The sequence below is a fragment of the Petaurus breviceps genome, unplaced genomic scaffold (genome assembly GCF_028583685.1).
Source record: "Petaurus breviceps papuanus isolate PSGF00001 unplaced genomic scaffold, PetGlider_PUasm1.0 177, whole genome shotgun sequence".
NCBI lineage: Eukaryota > Metazoa > Chordata > Mammalia > Diprotodontia > Petauridae > Petaurus > Petaurus breviceps.
The window spans coordinates 2,887,074-2,903,809 of NW_027185776.1; the positions used below are offsets into that span (position 1 = coordinate 2,887,074).

Genomic DNA, 16,736 nt, shown 5'->3' on the forward strand with positions numbered 1-16,736 from the left:
CCTCAAACTGAATACTATGTAACTACAATGACCAAGCTCAACCCCCTTAAGAGCTGAGAAAATGTAGTTTCCTTCTTCCTTTGTAGAGGGAGAAGACTATGGGTGTGGGCCATTGCATACTGTCAGAGTTATGTTGGGTTTTCTGTTTCTCTCTTAAAATAAAAAAACAATTTTCTGGGTAAGATGGAAGAAATATTTGGAAAGAAATCAAGGCAAAGAAAGATATCAATAAAAATAAGATTAAGAAAAAATTCAATTTATCCATTTTTCCAAGAATGCCTCTATTGCATACAGAAAGGTCTAACTGTATTCTCTCATGCTCTCTAGCACATTTAAAATGCCTGCCTGTCAACAAGGGTTTCAGGAAAGCAAGCAAGGCCTAACCAGCACCTGTAGCCAGATTCTAATGAAGACGGCTTAATAATTAAGTAGTAAAGACAGAAAGCTGTCCCCAAAGAAATATTCTGCAACACAAAAACAGAGCCCAGCATGTTTCTTTCTCCACTTTTATTAAAATCCTGTCCTTTGTGTTCCAGAATGTGGTTTACTACAAGTTACCAGGAGCAACTCCTAAAGTGATCTTATTAACATTTTACAATTTCTTTCCAGCCCTCTCACTAGATCAAGTCAGCAAATCACCAAACGGGACATCTTTAGGGAGGAAAAAAAAATCAACATGTTTTCATGTATCACAGGAAAAGCACCTTTATAAACAATCGTGAGACAGAATGAATGACATGAGTCTGATCAGATACATAAAAGCAGCCAAGGAGATTCCTGATAGAAAAGAGGACACCCATTGTAACATAAATAGACTCCACCCCCACCCCTCCAATGTGTGTGTTTTTATAGATTTTATATATATAATATATTAAAAGAAATTTGGTTTCTACTCTGAAAAATTATTCTGAGAGAAATGGTCATCCCCTTTAAAGGGGGTGTGGGGGAAGCCTCTTTTCATTTACATATTATTTACAAATGGTAGGCCTGGGAAACAGCCTTCCTCTCACCTCCCCCAGGGCCATCTTCTACAATAAGTCCCAGCACATATTAGCTCCAGTGTTTGTAGAAAAATTAAAGGGAAGGTAATCCAGCTTTGCTCTTGCGGACTGAGAGCTGAAGCATACGCTACCTGGTCTGAGTTGGCAGGTAAGCACCCTGACCTAACCTTGTCTATCACCAGTGTCAAAGAAAACAGAGAATCTTTGGATTAAGAATACACAGGGTACTGGGGACTTTTAAAATCTAGCTGCTGAAGGCTTCATTTTGAAGAATAATCTCAGCTCTGGGCCATTCCCCCATGAGAGCTGCGTTGGTTAACACAATGGTTTCCAGTTGTCTCTTGGGATTGACTGGGGACTAATGTAAAACATTCCTGCTCCCAACCCTCAACTTCCACTGAAGTTCTCTGATGTCTTGTTTTCTATATTATTTCCAGGGGTGGAGTGCAAGCTTGAGCAGATCCTACCAAGTCAGAAAGTTCAGAATATGGGGCCTAGAGATAGAACATATGTCCATTACCTGTTGGCCAACCTAGGAAATTTGGAAGTTATCACCAAAGAACTGGCTATACCAAGAGATAAGTTTTTGGGGGGTGGGGAAGGGGAGAGAAAGAAAAATCATAAAGACTATTATTAATATGTGGAGAAGTCCATGACTATAGAGGGAATACTCACACTGATGACACCTTGAATTTCTCTTACACCAACCCAGTTCAAACCGGCTTTCAAGTTTATGAATGTGTCTGTTCTTAAATTCTGGTTCCAAAAGTACAAAAACAAAATAAGTGTCTTATTAGGGATTTATGATAGTGTCTGGAACAGAGGGAAGGAAAGTTTTAACATTTAATTTTAAATATTGACCATGCTAAAGTGTACTTCTTTCAGGAGAAATAAATTACTGGAAGCAGCAGATAAAACAGGACATGTTACAAATTTGGGGGTGGAATGTTCTGTAAGACTTGGCACAGTGTTTCAATTAAAAAAAAAAATCTCCTCAGAATCCCCTCCCTTATTCTAAAGCTGCCCCTTTCTTCCCTGCACCACAGGCAAAAAACAAAAACCAAGAAGACAAGTCAAGCCAACATATTCCAATACCAAAGTGTCAGTAGTTTCACTGTATGGCTCTGCTTATAACAGGGGATAGGTCACACACAGCCATACTCGTACCACACAGTCTGCTGGTCCCCATTAGGTTCTGGAGACCCAGGGGTACTTTTTGAGCCCCCTCCTCTACTGAACTCCTCCAGTCCAGGAGAGTGAGTAGAATCAGGAGCTTTAGACTGGCTCTTGGACGTGAATCCATCATTCTGGCCTTGCCAAGAGGCCCCTTCTCCCTCAGGTGGATGGGGCACCATGCGGACGGGAGCAATAGTAGCCACCTCCCCAGAATGTGGTGGGGTCTTGGGTTTGGTCCTGGCCGCTGACATAGGTATGGATGAGAAGGGCTGTCCTAGCCCAGGGCTGAGGTGCTCTTGCTGCTGGGAAATGCCTGTCCCACTGCCACTCATGGAAATGGCGGGAGATGTGGAAGCCTGCTGATGAGGAAGAGGTCTCTCTTCCTTCGGGGGAGCCAAGGAGAAGCGCCTCGAGTCAAACTGACGGTTGCGGGAGCTGGGACCCTGAGAAGAACCGATGATCTTTGCAGACTGGGGCCTTTCTCTGGAGAGAGTGTGCAGACTGGAGGATGGAGGGAGCCTAAGGGTCTGGCTTCCTGGTTCTTTGCCCCCATGGGCATCTCCCCCAACCTTCTGTGGAGATTCTTGCTTGTATATATCTGGCCCACTAGCACGAAGAAGGTCTGCTGAGGCCAGGCTGAAGGCTCTGCTTAGTGAAGCACTCCTACCAGAGGGGGCACTTGAGGGAGGGGGTAGCGTGGCCTGCTTAGGTCTGCCCAGTGGCAGGCTTTGGGGAGGCTGGCACAACCTCAGGGAGCCAGGAGTATTGGCTGGGGGTTCAGGCTCTGTCTGTCTGAAGTTTGGCTTCACATACTGCCCTGGTTTGAGCAGCTTTCCCTCAGCTGTGTTGACCGCCATTTTGATGGTGGGTGCCACAAAGCTGGTGGGCATTTTTGTTCCCTCCTTCCTGATGGGGGGACCCAGTGGGCTTCCAATGGCAGGAGGATCGTTGGCCTTTCTAAAGTAGTCATTCAGAAGATCATCCCGGCCAGTGGAAGTATCCTGGAAAAGTAGTGAAAAAGAATCAAAGTGAGTGAGAATACAAAGAGATACTTTTGAAAATCCATTTTCTGTCTTAGGGTGTCACAATGGAATTCAGGTGTTTGACAAGAAGCACACAAATGAGACAAAGTGAATTTAAATGAGTTGCCTCTGCTGTTTCTTGTGGGAAACCCTCATCTGATCAGCTGTGGTAGGAATTGAAGGACAATCTGTAGAATCAGCTTCCATAGTGGATTTAAGAAGAATCATAGAATGTTGAGACAAAAAGAGTCATGTGAGCCAGTTTCCTTAATTTATAGAGAAGAAAACTGAGAAGGAAAGCTTCTTGCCCAAAGTCAAACAGCTAATTAGTGGCAGAGCCAGGACTAAAACTTAAATATATGGCTACCAGTTTTAACTTTTCTTGTATTCAACCAATCAAAGAATTAGAAAACCGATTAGTCTTATTTCTATTGTCTTTTGTTTGCAACCTGAAGGTGTAAGTGAGCATCAAAATTATCTGGAGTTAGCAAAAGGGATTGATAATCCATAAACTAGCTAATAAAGGCTTCTAGCACTCACCATGCTAACACCTTCCTTTCATTTTAGTAAGGAATATCCTGAATAGGGAAGCAGGAGAAGAAAGGGAAAGGGAGGAGGAAGGAGAAAGAGGAGGGAGGAAAAAGAAGAGGAAAAGAAAAGGGAGAGAGAAAAAGGGAAAAAGGAGATAAGAAAAATGACAATGAGAAAGCTGGAGAAGCTAGAAGAGATAATAGGTGGGATGCATGTGAAAACTAATTACATTGTGACATCCTGATTGACCAGTCTTAATCGTTGCCAAAAAAAATTTTTTTTTTTTGGCTTTTTGGAGTGGGGAGGGCAGGGACATTGGGGTTAAGTGACTTGCCCAAGGTCACACAGCTAGTTTTTTGTGTTAAGTGTCTGAGGCCGAATTTGAACTCCTGACTCCTGGGCCGGTGGTCTATTCACTGTGCCACCTAGCCGCCCCAATCGTTGCCAATTTTTAACCACCCAAGCCACAGCATTCATGGATTCCTACCACCTGAGCTGGGAACTATTTCAACACAAACCAGTGAACTAATCAGTTCATACAGAGAGGCCTTTACCACCAACCTGGTGGCAAAGGGAGAAAACATAAGCCAAGGTCTGATCAGGTCGTGTAGCGTCTGCAGGAACTTCTCAAAGCTGCCATAGAGAGCAGCAAATCTTATTAGGGTCATTTGAGTAAGACTTTGGGCCCCACCCTCTCTCTCCCACATTCCCCCTTAAACCCTCCCAAACCCCTACCCAATGGCCACATGACAACAAACCGAAGGCAGGTGAATTCATGCAGGATGTGAGAGTTAGACTTCAGTAGCTGGTGGCTGTTAGGGTTTAGCAAACCGTGACTTGTTAGTGAACGTGAGCATCTAGAGAGGGTTTCAGCAATTTGGGGCCTACACTTTTAAGAGGGAGTTTAATCCCTCTTATTTATTAATAAATAAAATTTTAATTTATAAATATATATTTACTATATATTATAATTATAAACATAAATATATGATATGTAAATATATTATATATTATTAAATAAATTTATAAATAATAAATAAATTTTTTTTTCTGTGCTAAAAGTGATGAAGAAGCTACACCGATCAACAAACAGTTACTAAGCCCCTACTATGAGTCAGGCACTGGGCAAACAAATGCAAAGGATGAAATAATTCCTACTTGCAAGGAACCTACTATGACCTGAGCTAGACTGGGCCATAGCTACCTTGCATAGCAAAACCTGAGATGCATCTGAATCAGAGCTTTTTAGGGCTGGAAGGGCCCATAAAAGATCAAGTCTAAACCTCTTGTTTTACAGAGAAAACAAGCTTTGAGGTGACATGACTTGTCAGAAATCACAAAGAGGAAAGACAGTTTGGACTCAAACCTGACTCCTCGACTTCAACGCTGATGCCAATTATGTCATGCAAATCTAATTTTTTAAAAACTCTTTGACTAACAGGGATTGCTCTCCCCTTTGGCTGCCCAAGTCGAGCAGAGTCCCACACTAGGACACAGACACCCCACACCATCCACATCCAGGCAGTGAGAGCACAAGTCATTTCGGTTATTGCTGCAAGGAGTTGTGAGCGTCAACATAAATCCAGAGTAAGGCTGCCAATTGTGCCAAGGAGCCTACTCGCACAGAGTGAGTCAGAGGCCCTGATGACAGCAGTGTTAGCACGGGGATGGGTACCCTTAGGAGACACAGGGAAGTCGTTCTCCGGCTGGCCCTGCCCTCTCCTGGCCTCAGCATCTCTTCTCCAACTGTAGACCCAAGGACTGGGTCCTCCAGGCCCCGAGGCTCCAGATGTTGGAAGAAAGGAGAAGGGGAATGGCAAGAAGGGTACAGGGAATCAGCTTCTAACAGAAACTGCTGCAATGAAATCATTTCAGTCTCGTTTAAACTGTGTCGCCACTGAAAGGGAATAAGCAATGGGACAGAATGAGAAGGGGACGGAAGACAGTGATCATGAAAACAAATTTAAATATATGGTAACAGAGGTAATGCAAGGTGACCAGCATGGAGGTGATCTAATCATTAGATTATGGCAAACTTTTAATACCAGTCTGGTTATTGTTCCCAGTCACCCAGGTAAATTCTGGGTTGCCACCTCCTCCTCCCTCCTTACCTTCCACCAATAAGAAGAAGCATTCCAAAAAGAATATAAGCTTCCGAGGGCAGGACTATTTTGTGTCCCTAGTAAAATGTCTGGCACAGAGTGGGTGCTTAATACATGTTTAGGAAGGGAAGGCTCTACAAAGTCATGTAATACACAGGATTGGGGATAAGAACCAGAGAGGCTATAATATATACGAGTCATGTATCAGTGATTTGGGGTCAGGGACTGTTTCATAATTCTCCTAGCTTACTGTGCCTATTATGACACAATCACGTGTCTCAGGGAGGAACCTCCGAGTATGCCAAAGCCAGGCCAAAGGCTCTGCTTAGTGAAGCACTCCTAACAGGGGGGTGCTTGAGGGAGGGGGCAGCATGACCTCCTGAGGTCTGCCCAGTGGCAGGCTTTGGGGACGCTGGGTCAATCTTGGGGAGCCAGGAGCACTGGCTGGAGACTGAAGTCTGGCTTCACATACTGCCCTGGTCCAAGCAGCTTTCCTTCAGTATTGACCGATGGTCATCCAAACTCTGTTTGGCCCCTTCTAATGATGACCCATCCACTCTAACCAGCTCCCGTGCCAACTCTCCTTTTCCCATTTACTGCTAAGAATCTAAAGAAGTTGTTTACATTCAATGCCTCCACTTCTTAACCATTCAACTCTTTCTTAAACCCTGTACAATTTGGCTTCCACCCCCCATCACTCTACTGAAACTTCTCTTTCAAAGGTCATCAATCACTCTACTGACTAAATTTGAGATCCTGAATTCAATCCTCACCGTTTGTGGCCTCAGTGCCGTTTTTGACCCCCACTATTCTCTCCTCTGTTGGCCTCAAGGACACCATACTCTCTTGGTTCTCTCTAACAGTCCATTTGCTGCCTACCTTGAAGACAAACTACTTAATGACACACTCCCTGAGGGTTTGTCCTTATCTCTCTAGTGTTCTCTACAATCTCGCCCTTCACAATCTCAATCCACTCATTCAATGGCTTCAATGATCACTTCTATACAGATGACTCTCAAATCTACCTCTCCAGTCCTGAAATCTCTGAGCTCCACCACCTTATGATGGATGGAGATGGCCTTGGAGTCATAAATATCAGGGTTCAAGTCCCCTCGCTGAGTTTTAGTTCTTTATAAAATGAGGAAGAACTTGGGCTAGATGGTCTCTATGATTTAAACTCATTTCTCTAACTGCTCAGAGGAAATTTCTATCTGTATGTTGAGCAGTCAACACTTATTAAGGGCTTACTATGTGCTAAGCTCTTGGGATACAAAGGCAAAACACATTCCTTGCCTTTGAGAAGCTTACATTCTAAATAGGGAGAGCACATGAAATAAACCATGTATACATAACATATATACAACGTAAATAAAGGCAAACTTAGAAGAGAGGCATTAGCAGTGGAGAAGAACAGGAAAGGTCTGCAAAAGGCAGGATTTGAGCTGACTCTTAAATGAAGTCTGAGAAAGCAGCAGGCAGGGAGGGAGAACATTCCTGGTGGGGAAGTTAGCCAGTACAATGGCATGGACATGGGAAATGGGAGTGTCTTGTACAAGGCACAGAAAGAAGGCCAGTTGTTGGGTCATACATGGGAGTAATGAAAGGCAGAAAGGGGCCAGGTTGTGAAGGGCTTCATGTTTATATCTGATCCTGAAGATGAGAGGGAATCAGTACAGTCTACTAAACTTTTGGAAAAATCATTTTAGCAGCTGAAAGGAGGGAGGCAAAAGAAACCCAACAAGGGAGATCAATCAGAAAGCTATCGCAATAGTCTATGAATGAAGCAATAAGGGCCTATACCAAGGTGGTAGTGACATACATAGAGAGAAAGGGAAGTGTCCAAAAGATGTGAAGGTAGAAATAAGACTGACAATAGACTGGAAAGGTGAGCTGAGTGTGAGAACTGACTTCAAGGCTGTGAGCCTCAATGACTGGTGTTCTTCGACAGTAACAGGGAAGTCTGAAAGAGGGGAGCATTGGGAGGGGGTGAGGATGGGGTGGGTGAGGTGGAGACAGGAAGCCACAAGTTCAGCTTCAGACCAGTGGAATTTGGAATGCCATTAGCATCTCAAACTCAACAGGCTCAAAACCCAATTTATTCCCCCATGTTCCAAATACATATCTATTCTTCCCTTGGACTTCACCACCTCTATTTATGAAGCCACCGTCTGAAACCTTGGGGTTATTACTGACTCTTTCTTCTCCCAGTCACCAAGTTCTGCTAATTCCAGCTCCCTAACAACTCCCAAATCTCTTTATTCTTACTGCCACTATGAGCCCTCATCGTTGTCCGCCTACCCCACTAGCCTGCTACCTACCAGGGCTTCCAAGCTCTCCCCATAATAAACCACCCTGCACAATGATGAGAAAATAATCTCTCTTTTAAAATATACAGATCCAGTGATGACATCTGCTGCTTTAAAACCTCTAGAGACTTCTTTTGTATGACATCTGGTGCTTGGCAATCTGATGCTAGCTTTCCAGTCGTCTCCTAGGACTGTCCCCAGAATTCTCTTCTCCAGAGAAGCTGATCCACTCTCTGCTCTGCCTTACAACATAAACCATGTAGTCTCTTACTTCTGTAATTCTACTCATCATATTCCATATACTCTCTCTTCCACCTTTTGCATTTGCACTTATCCTTCAAACTACCACCTGAAAACTGCCTACTCCAAGGAGCCTTTGCTGAAAAAGCTAAAAAAAAAAAGCTTTGCAATTCTTAACATGCACTCACCAGATAAGTGTATTAGTCATCTTTTTCCCTCTAAGGGACTATGAAGTAAGCTCCACAAGTGAGAACCACACCTTCTTTACAATTTGCATCTCCCCCAAAGCCTAGCACTTTACTTCTCCTGCCTAAAAACTCTGCCTAGTCTTATGCAAATGTGGTGCTTAATACTGAATGCAATACTCTTGGAGTGGTGAAATCAGGTCACGATAAAGCAACCTTACCATCATCCTCATTATAGACCATATGCTTCCAACTGGTGAACCTTAAGAGTGCATTCCTTAAGTTTTCCTCCAATGAATGCCTCATCATGTTGTGGAAGTGACCTTGTCACAAGCACACTTGGATAGGTCCTACCAACTCAGGAATCCTGACTATGGGGCTGATGATGTCCTAAAAATCTGTTGCCTCAGACCAGACCACCCATGTTTATTGAGGCCAAGAATAAATTTTGGTCACAGCAACTCAACATCTACTGAAGCATGGAGGTATTTCAGTCCATATTGTGAGGAGGGAGGCGGGTACCCTTACTGATAAAATCAAGGATCCCTGAAGAATTATTACACATAATAGGTCATCCAGCTTTGGTTTCTCTGCTACTATATTTATCTTATTAGAGCAGGCAATCAGAAATTAATCACACCATTAGTAAGCCCTAACCAATCAATCAGTCAACGACCCAGCACTTATTAAGCACAGGCTGTTTTCTCAGCTACTATGCTAACTGGCAGGGCTACTCTTAAGTAAAAGAATGAAACAGTCCCTACTCATAATGAACTTACATTCTAGTGGACAAGACAAGAATACAGAAAGATATAAACAACATAAACATAAAGTTACTAAATACATATATGCATGCAGACACAAATTAATCAAAGGCAAAGTACCATGGGAGGGAAGATACAAGCAGTTATGGGGATCAAGAAAGACAAAATGCAGAAGATGTGACTTAGATACTTTCTAAGGGTAAGGAAGGACTCTAAAATGTATAAATAAGAAGGGAATGCATTCCAGGCATGGGAGAAAGCCAGTGCAAAGTAGACCGGAGACAGAGTGCCAGGAGTGATGAATAGAGAGATCACCTTGGCTGGTTACAGCAGGTAGGAGGAGGGAGATTAATGTCCACAGAGGCTGGAATAGAGGCGAGAGTCAGGGTGTGTTGGGTTTTAAAGGCTAAATTGAATAATGTTTATTTTATTTTTGAGGCAAGAAGCAGCCACTGGATTTGGTTAAGTAGAAAAGATACACAGTCAGATCTAAGCTTAAGGAAAATTACTTCTGTAGCAATGAATAGCATAGATCAGACTGGTGAGAGACTTGGGACATGGAAAGGAATTTAGGGGGCTATTGGAATAATCTACGTTAGAGGTGATGAGGACATGAACTGAGGGTAGCTATGAGAATAAAGACAAGGGGTTGTAAACAAGAGATGTTGCGGAGGCAGAAATAGCAAGATCTAGCAACTGATTGGGTAAGTGAGATGACAGCGAGGAGGGAAGGATGGTGGTACCTTCAATAGAAAAAAAGATTTTTGCAAGAAAGGAGAATTTGGGTGAAAGATAATGTGTCCAGCAGGTAGGTCATTATTAATGAGTTTAACAGGTCTCCAGGACATCCAGTTTGAAATTCAATAGACAATTAGTAAGGGGCAGCCAGGTGGCTCAGTGAGTAAGAGCACCAGCTCCAGTGTTGGGATGACCTGGATCAAATCCGGGCTCAGATACTCAGCACCACACCCAGAAATAATAACTGGCCATGTAACCTTGAGCAAGTTACTTAACCCCAATTGCTTTAAAATAAATAAATAAATAAACAATTAGTAAGAGAGATACTGGGGTTAGATATGTTGATCTGAGAGTCATTGGCATGTAGAGGAAATCAAACACATGAATTTATTAACCAGGTTACCAAGAGAGAATACAGAGGGAAAAGAGGGTCCAGGACAAAATCGTGGAGAATACCAACAGTTAGGTGATGTAGTGTGTATGCCGATTCAGTGATGGAGACTAAGGACTGATCAGATAAGGAGAGAGGAAAGATAAGCATCCAAGAGGAGAGAGTAGTCAATAGTGTTGAATCCAACACATGATGCTGAGAAGGACTGAGAAAAACAAAGACCACCATATCTGGCAACTGAAAAATATCACCGGTAACTGCAGAGAAAGTAGTTTTAGTTGAGTGATCAGGTTGAAAGCCAGATTGCAAAGGGATGAGAAGTGAGAGACAGGAGAGGAAGTGGAGGCAGCTGGTACAGACAGCTTTTTGTAAGAGACTGGATAAGAAAGGGAGGAAAGATATATTCTGAAGGTATAGTATAGTCCAGGGGTGGGGAACTTGCATCCCTGAGGCCACATGTGGCCTTTTGACCAAGTCCAAGTTTTACAGGACAAATCCTTTTATTAAAGGGATTTGTCCTGTGAAGTTTGGAGTCAGTCAAAGGGCTGCACTTGAGGACCTAGAGGGCCACATGTGACCTTGAAGCCAGGTTCCCCCCCACCATATAGTTTAATAATTTTAACTTGGAAAAGATGAGCCGTCTCAACCATCAAAGGTATTATGTTACACCATGTAATTAGAATGAAACAATACTAATGGAAAAAGACCCATGATCTCATTTGTATCCCCAGCAATTAATTACCACAGTGCCTGGCACATAGGAGGCACTTAATAAATGTGTACTGCTTTGTACTGTATCTTCATGAATAAGAACTCATCATATCCATATAAGACTCTAAGATCTGCAAAGTGCTTTCCTTGAAAGAACCAAGTAACATTCTCCCCATTCTACAGATTAGGAAGCTGAGCAAAGTCTGAATGACTGTTAGAAAGTCACACAATGAGTGTTAGAGCTTAGAAGTCAGGAGAGACATAGCTCTGACACCACATGGCTACCTGAGTAAAGAAGGCACTGAAAAGGTGTGATGAGGAATCCCCAGATCAACAACTCAGGTGATATTCAGGTGGCAAGCTTGCTTTGGAATACGCAGAATATGAAACCTGGTGTCACCAGGGCACCCCCATGGAAAACAGTCAGGGACATTCTGTTATTTGAGGCAATGATGTTCCCTTTCTTTTGAGGGGCTTGAAGTAGTTTCCAAACATCATCATCATCACCATCACCCACTATAATTAGCAGCAGCTAGCATTTATCTAGTGCTTTAAGGTTCATAAAACATTTTAGAAATATTATCTCAGGGGTCGCTAGGTAGTATAGTGAATAGAGCACCAGACCTGGAGTCAGGAGGACCTGAGTTCAAATCCGGCCTCAGACACTTAACATCTACTAGCCGTGTGACCTTGGGCAAGTCACTTAACCCCAATTGCCCTGCCCTCCTCTCTCCAAAAAACAAATAAATAAATGAACAAACAAACAAATAAATAAATATTATCTCATTTGATCCTCAAAACAACCTTGGGAGGTAGGTGCTAGGATTATCTCCATTTCACCAATGAAGAAACTAAGGCAGAGATTAAGCAATTTGCCCTGCGTTATCCAGCCAGTGATTGTCTGAGGCTGGATTTCAATTGGGGTCTTCCTGACATGCCAGCTCCAGCATTCTATCTCCTGCATCACAGAGCTACCCATATCCATTGGTGCTACCAGTTCAATTCACAACTGGGAAAACTGATGTTCCCAAGTTCATGAATGATTCCTCATCATGTGTCAGCCCCCTGTGGTTCTTTACCTGGAGCCCTGCCCCCAGGACCACGTTACTGCCCTTCTTGCGGCACACCTCTTTTCCCCAGACCAAAACCAAAGCTGCTCTTTCATTAGCAGTGCCTAACTTACATTGGATGGGGATCCCCTGTTACTCTCTTCCAAAAACTCTTCCAAAGTCACCATCTCACTGCCTGGAGAGCCGGAGCTTTGCCTGGCGGTGTGAGGCTGTCCAGTGTTATTCTTCTGGAGAGACTCTGGCGGGCCTGACCCATTCCTGGATGGAGGATGTTCTTGTCGGCTCACAGACAGTGCCGAGCGACTAGAGGCGACATCTCGAGGCAGAGTGGCCACATCCCTGCTGGGGACCAGGTCTTCACTCCCAAAGCTCTCCAATCTGCCGTGGATACGATCGGAAGAACCTGAATTGGGGTGGGAGCCAGATAGTCTATTAGTACTGACTGATGCAATTTACTACATACTAGGCACTGTGATGAATCCTGGGAATACAAAAAAATGGGCAAAAAAAAAAAAATCAGTCCCTGCCCTCAAGGAGCTCACATTTTAACAGAAAGAGGAAGAGTATGGAGAGAAAGTCACATTGCAGATATATTTTCCTGTCTTCAACGGACAATTTATTTGATAGGTTAAGTTTGAACAGATATTACAAGCAATATAGTACCTTACTGATCTTAATGCTGTTTAGATTTTTTTTTCCTAATTTATTTTTTGGAGGGGGAAAAGGCATTTGGGGTTAAGTGACTTGCCCAAGGTCACACAGCTAGTTAAGTGTCAAGTGTCTGAGGTTGAGTTTGAACTCAGGTCCTTCTGACTTCAGGGCTGCTGCTCTATTCACTGCACCACGTAGCTACCCCTGCTATTTAGATTTTATAAACTGGATTTTAAAGGGCAATTTGGAATTTTCAAGAAGGAATGAATTTGAAACTTTCATTAAAAATTAAAAAGAAAAAAACAAGATAACTTAAAGTAAACCTCTATTGATATCTTCCCTCCTATGCCTCACTGTGGTGTGGAGGTCAAGTTTGGGCTTCTGAGAGTGCTGGTAGGTATTAGGAAGCAGGAAAGGTCGCTGGGGCAGACCTGCCAATAACAGACTGTGGCTGTCAACTGGACAAAACATCTACTGCTGATTTTTTTTTTAAGTCACAGACACTTGAGATTCTGTCTTAAGATACAAAGGGTGATGCACAGTGGAGATTATAGATCTTCTAAGTATTGGAGTTGGAAGATTACTTAAAAAGTTAAATTGTCTGTACAAATAAAAGGGGGTGTGTACTTAAAGGCTCCCATACTGACATTTGACTATTCAATCCTAGACCTGACTAAATAGAGCAATGTGGAGAGAGAGGGGAAGATCTGAGTTCAAATTCTACCTTAGACACTTACTAGCTGTATGACCTTGGGCAAGTCTATCTTACCAATCAATGTCTCAGTTTCCTCATTTGTGAAACAAAAGGGTTGGACTTGATGGTATCCCTCCCAGTTAAAAAACTAGTAGTAATAACTAGTGTTTATTTAGCACTTTAAGATTTTTCAAAATACTTAAAACATTATCTCATTTGGTTCGCACAACAATCCTGAGAGGTAGGTGATGCTGGCACCCTTATTTTACAGGTGAAGAAACTGAAGCAGAAAGAGGCGTAAGTGACTTGCCCAAGGTTACACGGCTAATAAATACATAGGGTAAGGTTTGAACTCAGGTTTTCCTGACTCCAGGCCTAATGCTCTATCCGCTGCACCACCTATACATTTATGCTCCTATGGTTTCACTTATGGATCTTTGGGATACTTTTCTTCCTGGCCACTCTCACCTTCCCATGAGCTAACCACTTCACAACTCATTAACCTGCCCTAAGGAAAGGAAAAATGGCAGTTGTAAATTCAATTCTTCTCATTTCTCCTCAGCATAGCTTTTAGGTACACGCCTGAATGGAATTTGTGGATTTGTTATTAGAGAAATCCTTGGTCATTATTAACAAACAACTTAGATAAAAGCTAACCTTATGGCTATTCCTCATTCAAAGAGATTTCCTATAGTGTTCCTTTAATAAAATGAGCTCATTGAGTACATTTAAAAAGTGATTTTTATTTACAAAAACTATTACTTCAATACAGCTTTCTTCGGGAACATACCTATCCAGTCAAGCAAGAGAACACCAGTACTTTTCAGCGGTCCCTAATTCACTATTTTACCGTTGCTTTTCATTTAACGGTGGCATTGGATGTGTGGTTTTTTTAAAGTCTTTCAAAGTAACAGAAACTAGCCTAAATTGGTTTAAATTAGAACTTCATGAACTCAATTTCTACTGTTATCCAGTACCCCATTATTAAATATTTTAACATTAAATATGATCTCAACACTAAATTTAATTAATTTCATATTTAGATAATATTATTATTTAGAAGTTAAATTATATCTAATAAATATAACAATTATAATTAAATTTATTATATTTTATTTATATAACACATATGTTAATGATATTATTTAATATTAATATTAAATAAAACTACCACAGATCTAAGAATGAATGAAACAAGTAATTATTACATGCTTAATATGTGCCAGACACTCTGATAAGCATTTTACTATTATCCCTATTTTACAGATGAGTAAACTGAGATAAACAGCACTTAAGTGACTTGCCCAGGGTTGCACAGCTAGTACTTGTCTGAGAAGAGCCTTCCTAACCCCAGGCTGAGTACTCTATCCTGTGCACCAATCAGCACTCTAGAGCCAGAAGGGACCTCAGTAGACCATCTAACCCAATCCCCTCATTTTACAGATTAGGAAACTGAGGCCCAAAGCGATTAAATAACTTGCCCAAGTAGCAAATGTCAAAGGCTGGATTTGAACCCAGGTCCTCCTACCTCCATAGTCAAGTACTCTTTCCGCAGTTTCAAGCTGGGCTGCCTAGAACTGTGCCCAGGACAAAGCTTCCAGGTGACACTGGTGTCACCCGAGTTGGCCTTTAGGAACAGAACCACAGTGCTTACCTTTCAGGTTAAGAGGCGAGCTGTTTCCTGACGCGGTCCTGCTGCTCTCTAAGCTGTGGGGCCGGGACACTGAAAGGGAACAGCAGTATTTCTTTAAGGAGTCTGTGACCAGGTGTAGTCCAGACAGAAAGACAACCAGTCTAATAAAGCCATCTGTCAGCTCTGCTCCATTTTTGGAAACGCTAAGGATAGGGTAGGGCATTCAGCATTTTTTGAGATATAGTTGTTAAATCTTGACCAGCAGACCACAGGGTAGAAGGGAGGAGAATAGGGAAGGCTTCCCTGAAGAAGTGACTTTGAGGGGTCAAGTCAAGCTCTAAAGGATGGGTATTACTTCAACAGGTGGTGTCAGGAAGGAAAGGTATGAAGAAGGGCCAGAAATCCCAGGTCTTATCTACCTGTGAAGAAATCAGGATGCCAGGCATCTTGACTAAGGCCTGAGCACCCATGGGGGCTTGAGGAGGTCAATAAGAATGTGGTCACTAACTGTCCTTTCTAGGCTAATCATGAAGTCCATGGTCTAGCCAAAGTGGCATCCATCCCTGCTGTGCCTAGCACAGGACACCCCATCTCCCGACTCCCATGCTTTTGCACTGGCTGTGCCCCATGCCTAGAATGCACTCCTTCCCTACTCAGCACAAATGAAGTACCTGGAATGCTCCCCTCCCCCCTCGCTTGTGCCTGGCAGCGCCCCTCAAAGCTTAGCTCAGATTAAACTTCCTCCATCATGCCTTTCTTGGCTTCCATCCCCCAGTTGCTGGTGCCTGCCCCAAATTACCTTGTATTCGTTTTTATATAAATCAACCAAGCATTTTTTAAGTGCCTATGGGTGTCCCAGGTATTAGGCATACTTTCTGCCTTTGTCTCCTCCAATTAGCATGTGAACTCTTTGAGAGTAGAGAAAGTCTCCATTTTCCACTGTATTCCCTTAGTACAATGACTGGCACATCAGTAAGTACTACCAAGTAAGTACTTAATAAAAGCTTTCCCATTCCACTGCTGCCACACCTTACAGCAGCATTGAGGGCGAACCCTTATTCTTAAGTTAGAGAATGACTGGCAGCTCCCATAGCAACCTTGGACAAACAACTGCCTCTTTCCCCAACACCCAGTGTTAAGACTGTGCTACAATCCAATAGGGACTCCTTCCCACCTTCCCTGGAATCGGCCCTCATCTCTCCTGCCACTGTTCATACCATTCCACCAGTCTGAATTAATACCTATCCTTTTAGAGACTGGCCCAGAGGTCATTTCTTCAAATAAAACTTCCCTCTTCTCCCCAGACAGTAAAGACCATTCCCTCCTTGGACCTCACAGGGTACTTTACCCAGAGATCTACTGGTAAAGATTTAACAACCGGCTCCCCTGGTCTGCTGGCAAAGATTTAACAAGTGGCTCCCCCCCCCAATCCTCCCAGAACAATCTGAATTATTGATATTTTTGCTATTACTTTTCTAAGTCTAGACTATCAACAGAGCAATGGGTCAAGCCCCAGACTTG

General features: G+C 42.8%; 1 protein-coding gene across 2 annotated transcripts in view; it reads right to left on the minus strand.

Annotated features, from left to right (window-relative positions):
* Positions 1-492: 492 nt before the first annotated feature.
* CCDC88C (coiled-coil domain containing 88C) overlaps positions 493-16,736 on the minus strand; it is a 238,958-nt gene continuing 222,714 nt past the window's right edge. The window contains exons 28-31 of one of the 2 annotated variants that reach the window (XM_069085999.1): positions 15,237-15,305; positions 12,351-12,640; positions 5,406-5,627; positions 493-3,178 (exon numbers count right to left, since the gene is read on the minus strand). In XM_069085999.1, coding sequence (XP_068942100.1) covers positions 2,147-3,178; positions 5,406-5,627; positions 12,351-12,640; positions 15,237-15,305 — 1,613 coding nt within the window. In that variant the 3' untranslated portion in view covers positions 493-2,146. The remainder of the gene's footprint in view (positions 3,179-5,405; positions 5,628-12,350; positions 12,641-15,236; positions 15,306-16,736) is intronic. The other variant, XM_069086000.1, reaches the window with a different exon arrangement.